Below are 6,000 nucleotides of genomic sequence, written 5' to 3'. Positions count from 1 at the left end.
TTAAAATAAAGATAAATACTGCACTTTAATATCTGCTCGACTTATGATTTCAAAACAAATTATCAATCAAATTGTAGACTGTAAAATTGCCAATAGATTTTACCGTTAAATTCCGCCGACTGACTTTTTTACCGTAAAATCTACTTTGGTACCGTTTTTTTCCCATATACAGTAAGACACTGAAACATTAAAAAACAAACAAAAAAAAAAAAACTTTACGGTAAAAAAAACAAACTGCCAGCTGTTGCTTAAATTTTACCACTAAAAACAGTGGTATTGTTTCTCCATTCCATTCATTCCATTTTTTTATAATGCTGTAAAAAACTGCTTTTACTGTAAAATTCTGGTGACAGAGCGGCCGTTTTTTAAAGTAAAATTTAAATATTTTTTGCAGTTTATGCAAAAAAAAAAGATTGTTAATTATATATATACACATGTATATTCATATATTACTCATTGTTAAAAGCAGCCCATAACTGCGATGTGGCCTCAATGAAAAGGTGTTTGACACCCCTAATCTAAATGATTGTCCTATGAGGTCAGAGAGGGGTTACTTGAGGTCACTTAGCTGTGCTGCTGACACAGATTCCAACAGAGGAAACTTCACCGCTCCTTTGGGAAGATTAGCGCCAGCAGCAACACTCCACTAAACACAGCAGCACACAGGACACAATTACGCCTACTTCCACTCGAGTTGGCACATGTTCATTGCGCACACACAGACTCATTTTGGGATGCAAACACAAAAACACTGCATGACTAAGCAGAGGCGAGTATTGGCAGGCGAGCATTACGTGTCATGCCATGTACTGCGAGGGTTGGCCCACGCCGATCGAATGTTGCAATGACACTGCCAGCCTAAATCTGATTATCCCTCCTGCAAGCTGGCAGTGACATCAGCCCATGTCATGTCATGTCATGTCATGTCAGCGCCGGGGAAGAGGAGGTTACAGGGACCACCCTGTTCCTGTTAAGTCTACAAACTCCACATACACAAACAGTAATTATTTATTTGAGGCTTCTTTTCTACAATATAAGGCTCCAATTTTCATCTTATCAGTGCAAATTACACAACATAAAAACAGAATCCTCTCAAATGATACTAAAATTATGCCTTTTCATACGTGCGAACAGCCTGGGCGCCTTGGCAGGTCAAAGTCTGGGGAGACAGTAGAAGACGTTATAGATGACATGAATATAAAACTGGCAGGTGTTTTATTGTGCACATTTATAGACACAAGTTAGATGCAATGCAATAATTTTGTATAAACTCACCATCACCATCTTTCCATCCTTTATCTCACGCTCAAATTTGCTCTCTTTTCCGTCCCACTTCTGCACGTGCACAAATTTATCACCCTCCAGAGTGAAAATAGACTGTAAAAAAAATAAAAAAAATGTTAATGTATTATGCATATTAATAATAAAAAAAGGAAGGCTTACTTTGACTTTTCGGTCATCAGCGGTGATCTCGTCAAACTCCTCTCCAAGTTTAGAGGAGAGCTCAGTGTTCCGGAAGGTGCTGAGCGTCTTCACCACCACTTTGTCTCCATCCTTGCTGATCACCACAGTGGGTTTGGTCACGTTGCCCACTTGTCTCGTAGCAAAATTAATACCTACAATTATTTAAAAATGGCACCAATGTGTCAAAAAAATCACTTTTTCAGGACTGTGATTTTTTTTTCAAAATATTTGAAAATTATATCCTGAGCGTAGTAACCTCTTAATGCATGCATACTCAGCACTAAAAGAACACCTCCAGACAACTGCAACCCTAAACTAACACCCTCCCCCTTCCACATCCCACCCCCCCGATTGTAACTAATCAAATAATCCAATGTATTAACTTGTTCTTATGCTTTCTGATCTCTCTATGTCCACTACTTGCTGTACATATCCTACCAAGACAGACCTACACTGTTTCAATGTCCATTTCTCTGATGATGCAATTGTTGATGGCCGAAGTGCTGATATCAACCAAACCTAACCCCCCCCCCACTCCCCGGATTGTAAATAATGTAAATAATTCAATGTATATACTCTGATGATTAACTTGTGTGATGACTGCATTATGATGATAGTATGTATTTGTACCATGAATTGATTTAAGTGGACCCCGACTTAAACAAGTTGAAAAACTTATTCGGGTGTTACCATTTAGTGGTCAATTGTACGGAATATGTACTGTACTGTGCAATCTACTAATAAAAGTCTCAATCAATCAAACTTCTAAATTAAAACAAATTAAATAAAACTTACCGACCGCCTTCATGTACTCATCAAAGTCCTTGCTGTCGACCAGTTTCCACTTAGCACAGAACGCATCCACCATGTTTGCACTTTTAATTGTTTTCCAGACCGTAAAACAACCTTTCGCCTCGCTCTAGTAATTCCACGCGTGCGGTTTGGCTTAAATAAATACTCCAGCAAGGAGGCGGGCGCTCAAGCAGCAGCAAGGAAGCTGATTGGCGGAACCCTCGTCGCTTCCGATTGGTCAGAAATAAGCCAGAAAATACTAAAAATGACTCGATGGGTAGTAAGGAATAATTTACAAGTGCAGATGGTTACGGTAATTGACAATGTAACGATTATAACAGGGATTTCCCCGTATAATGTAGACAAAACATTTACAAAATTAAATTGCTGACTATTTTCTTAAATAGACCGCATTAGGTACACATTCACATATCGATTAATTTGAGATTGTTGGTTATTATTCCAACAAGGCGCCGTGTGCCAATGCTAACTCAAATAAGCGTTAAATATATGACTAAACAATTGCAAGCATGAAACTAAACTAAATATGCACACTTTTAGCAAAAAGCTTGACAGGAGTGACAATAAAGTACATATTTATTGTTGTTAAAATATTTGTTTTGGAGGGTTAAATTTGACACAAATGTATTTTTTGACAGTAAACGGTTAAATGAATAAACATACACAATCAAATACCATACTTTTAAATGTATGGGGAGACAGAAGAAGAAAAAATAAAAACAAAAACAAATAATTGCCAGCCTAATTGATGCCGGATTATTCAAATGAAGCTTCAAAACAAACCTCACTTGTATTTAATTATACTAGAAGTTCACACCAAGCGCATGCAAGAACATTTAAATTCCCAACATTAAATACAAGGTCTCTTCACACATATCTGTGTATTAGCTGTCATTAAGGTTATAAAAATTATTTTTGTTCTCAAATTGCACAATTGAATTAATTAACCCAAGTGAATGAGATTTTTGTTTTTGCTGCTTCTCAATGTGTTGTTTCGTGTAATAAAAAGGGGGAAAGCAGAGGTAGACTGAGAGGCAAAGAGTGAGGTAGGGAGGATACAAATCAATGTAAAGGCCCTTATCCGCCCCCCCCCCCCTAAAATATCCAATGGTGCTTAATTACATCATCATCCATCACTAGCAGGAAGATTATAATGATAAAACTAAAGTTGTAAGTCCACATTGGCTGGTTAACAAAAGTCACCCTGATCTTTTTGGTTATCATCCCTGTAGGCTCGTAAAAACATGAAATAAGGTACTGCATTCAGCCTAACAAGTTCTTTTTTCCTGAGGGTCAGCATGACAATAAAAAAAGAGAAAACAAGTGATTGATAACCATCATATTAACAACAGTAAAGATTTAGGGATAAGTACAGATTATAAAGTGTAGTCTTTGGGGGAGGGGACAATGGCCACCCAAAGGATTGTCCCAAATGCAACATGGCACCTGACTGTGTGTGCGTGTAAGTTACAGGTAGTAGAGACATGTCCAAGCTCCAGAGGCAGTGTCGTGCTACCTGAAGACGCCAACATTGATTGACAGCGCCACTTCTGGCTTTTTCAATTTGGTCCTCTCGTCTCCTCCGGCCTTCTTGTGTGATCCGGCACAGTATGAATCTCCTTCAGCCTGCTCTCTATTTCAATCATAAAAATAATAAACAAAAAACGTCATGATTACCAAGCATCTTTCACACACGGCTCAAAATCGACGCATCAGTGACGGAGAGGTAGAACTAGCAGTAACTTCTCTGTGCTTCTCACACAGAACAGTGACAGCGGGATACTACCACAGCTATCAAGCAAATACATGGCAGTGAACGACAATTGCTTTCAACATAACAGGGCTGTAGAAACGAGTGTAAGTTGTTGAATGTAATACCCCTTTCACACAGGCATTGTCCCGCCTCTGTTACGGCTTTGATGCTACCGTGAAGACCCAAAAATCCCCGCCTCACTTCGCTTCTAGATCATTTTGTTTGCATCGCTTAGTGACCAGGGTTGGCAGAATTGACACGAAAAAAACAGTAAAACTGCAACGTAAGGCTGTGTGAAAAGAGCTAAAGTCAACGTGTCGCACCCTTTCCTTCGTTGTTCTGTTTGCTCTCTGAGCCTCTGCTGGCCTTGTTCGTCCTCCTGCGTGTAGAAGTCCTTGTTGTCAATCAAAAGGTTCTGTAAATCGACAAAACAAACACAAATAAATTGTTTTATTTCAAACAGGAATGCCCCAATCAACATTTTCTTTTAAATTTCTATTACCTTAACACCAATTAGGTCACCATCTTTAAGATGAAACGGTGCTCCTAATAGTGATTCAGTTTTTTTCTTCTTCTTCTTCTTGGACAGTTGCTGGCTCTGAATACAAAAAAACAAGTCTTTGATGAAACCATCAACACTTCTGGTACTATAAAACTAGCATTCTTCTAGTCTCACCCAGCTGGAGATGATTTCCTCCCAGACATGTTTGTCTGGATGGTGTTTAGCCAGCAGCAGAGAGTCAGGTGATAAGCCGTAGCGTGCGGCCACACAAGTGCGTAGGCCGCGAGGCGACGAGTCCAGCGACACATCCCAAATCAGCTCCTCTGTAGAGTAGTAGGACCGCTCGCCTGGTATACCCATTTTAACATTCAGCAGTATCTCCTTGGGACTATGAAAGCGGAAAAATATATCATTAACCTTACTCTGTAGAACACAAGAAGAAGGTAACTGTAATAATCCATCCATTTCGGGGTCGCGGGGGGGGCTGGAGCGGAAGGCGGTGTACACCCTGGACAAGTCGCCACCTCATCACAGGGCCAACACAGATAGACAGACAACATTCACACTCACATTCACACACTAGGGCCAATTTTAGTGTTGCCAATCAAACTATCCCCAGGTGCATGTCTTTGGAGGTGGGAGGAAGCCGGAGTACCCGGAGGGAACCCACGCAGTCATGGGCCATACGACCTTCGTATTGTGAGGCACACTCACTAACCCCTGCCCACCGTGCTGCCTAACTGCAATAATATATATATACATACATACATAATTCATATACATTCAATCAATATAATAATATAAACTTTTTTTTTTTTTTTTTACTATTTCAATAATATAAACATTTTTGGAAATGTAGAATGAGACAAATCTACAAACGAGTCAATTATAAATTATTTATCGTATATGAATATACAAAAAAAACAACTGCATAGGATTGGTTGACAAAATATGGATTGCAATTATTAGGGCTATCTTTGACTAAGTATTTTTATAGTCTTATCGGATTTATTAGATTTTGCTGCAAAAATCTATGGTGTTTTTTTGTGGTATGTAGTACTGTACACTGGTCACTAGGTGTCAGTAACGTTACATTGAATGTGACTACCATTGCAGCCACAGGCTAATTTGGGTAAGCTGACTCTCGCCAGATCCTTGTAGTTCGCTGAGCTCCACACAAGAATCTGGGACTTCTCAATAAGAGATGTATTTCACTGTATGTGATTGGATAAACCACTTGTCCGTTATCTTGAATGATGTGCTACTTCAACCACTCATCGAAATCAACCCGTGACGCTGATGAGAGCAACGCTGGGAAATCCAAAATAGAACAGCAGACATATTTGATAACGACAGAGCGAAAAGTTAGAGAACTTTTACTGAAACAACGCAGCAATGTCAGTAGACGATCGATGTCGTTTGTGCAAAGAAAATATGTCAGCACACGACTCCTCGCTGCGCGCCGCCA

The 6,000-nt window shown here is 39.5% G+C and overlaps 2 protein-coding genes across 4 annotated transcripts in view; both read right to left on the bottom strand.

The window, feature by feature from the left end:
- Positions 1-994: 994 nt before the first annotated feature.
- On the bottom strand, positions 995-4,376 carry LOC133646228 (fatty acid-binding protein, brain-like). 2 transcript variants are annotated; one of them, XM_062041391.1, is made up of 5 exons: positions 4,354-4,376; positions 3,794-3,910; positions 1,444-1,616; positions 1,276-1,377; positions 995-1,159 (listed from the first exon to the last, which is right to left on the bottom strand). In XM_062041391.1, the coding sequence occupies exons 2-5, from the start codon at positions 3,807-3,809 to the stop codon at positions 1,109-1,111; spliced, it is 342 nt and encodes a 113-aa protein (XP_061897375.1). In that variant the 5' UTR covers positions 3,810-3,910; positions 4,354-4,376; the 3' UTR covers positions 995-1,108. The 2 variants fall into 2 exon arrangements, with proteins under 2 accessions (XP_061897375.1, XP_061897374.1); XM_062041390.1 differs by lacking the exons at positions 3,794-3,910; positions 4,354-4,376 and adding an exon at positions 2,260-3,787.
- usp40 (ubiquitin specific peptidase 40) overlaps positions 1,473-6,000 on the bottom strand; it is a 28,632-nt gene continuing 24,104 nt past the window's right edge. For both annotated transcript variants that reach the window (XM_062041382.1, XM_062041383.1), the window contains exons 28-32: positions 4,707-4,920; positions 4,533-4,628; positions 4,354-4,445; positions 3,794-3,910; positions 1,473-1,616 (exon numbers count right to left, since the gene is read on the bottom strand). In XM_062041382.1, the coding sequence (XP_061897366.1) occupies positions 1,610-1,616; positions 3,794-3,910; positions 4,354-4,445; positions 4,533-4,628; positions 4,707-4,920 (526 nt within the window). In that variant the 3' untranslated portion in view covers positions 1,473-1,609. The remainder of the gene's footprint in view (positions 1,617-3,793; positions 3,911-4,353; positions 4,446-4,532; positions 4,629-4,706; positions 4,921-6,000) is intronic.

This window comes from Entelurus aequoreus, linkage group LG03, assembly GCF_033978785.1.
Source record: "Entelurus aequoreus isolate RoL-2023_Sb linkage group LG03, RoL_Eaeq_v1.1, whole genome shotgun sequence".
Taxonomy (NCBI): domain Eukaryota; kingdom Metazoa; phylum Chordata; class Actinopteri; order Syngnathiformes; family Syngnathidae; genus Entelurus; species Entelurus aequoreus.
This window is presented reverse-complemented; position numbering and strand designations above follow the sequence as displayed.

Coding starts and splice junctions, on each gene's coding strand:
- LOC133646228 (XM_062041390.1), bottom strand. CDS start 2,332: ATGGTGGATGCGTTCTGTGCTAAGTGGAAACTGGTCGACAGCAAGGAC. Junction 1,378..1,443: donor CTGATGACCGAAAAGTCAAA/GTAAGCCTTCCT, acceptor TTTTTTTTACAG/TCTATTTTCACTCTGGAGGG. Junction 1,160..1,275: donor AGGATGGAAAGATGGTGATG/GTGAGTTTATAC, acceptor CTGTCTCCCCAG/ACTTTGACCTGCCAAGGCGC.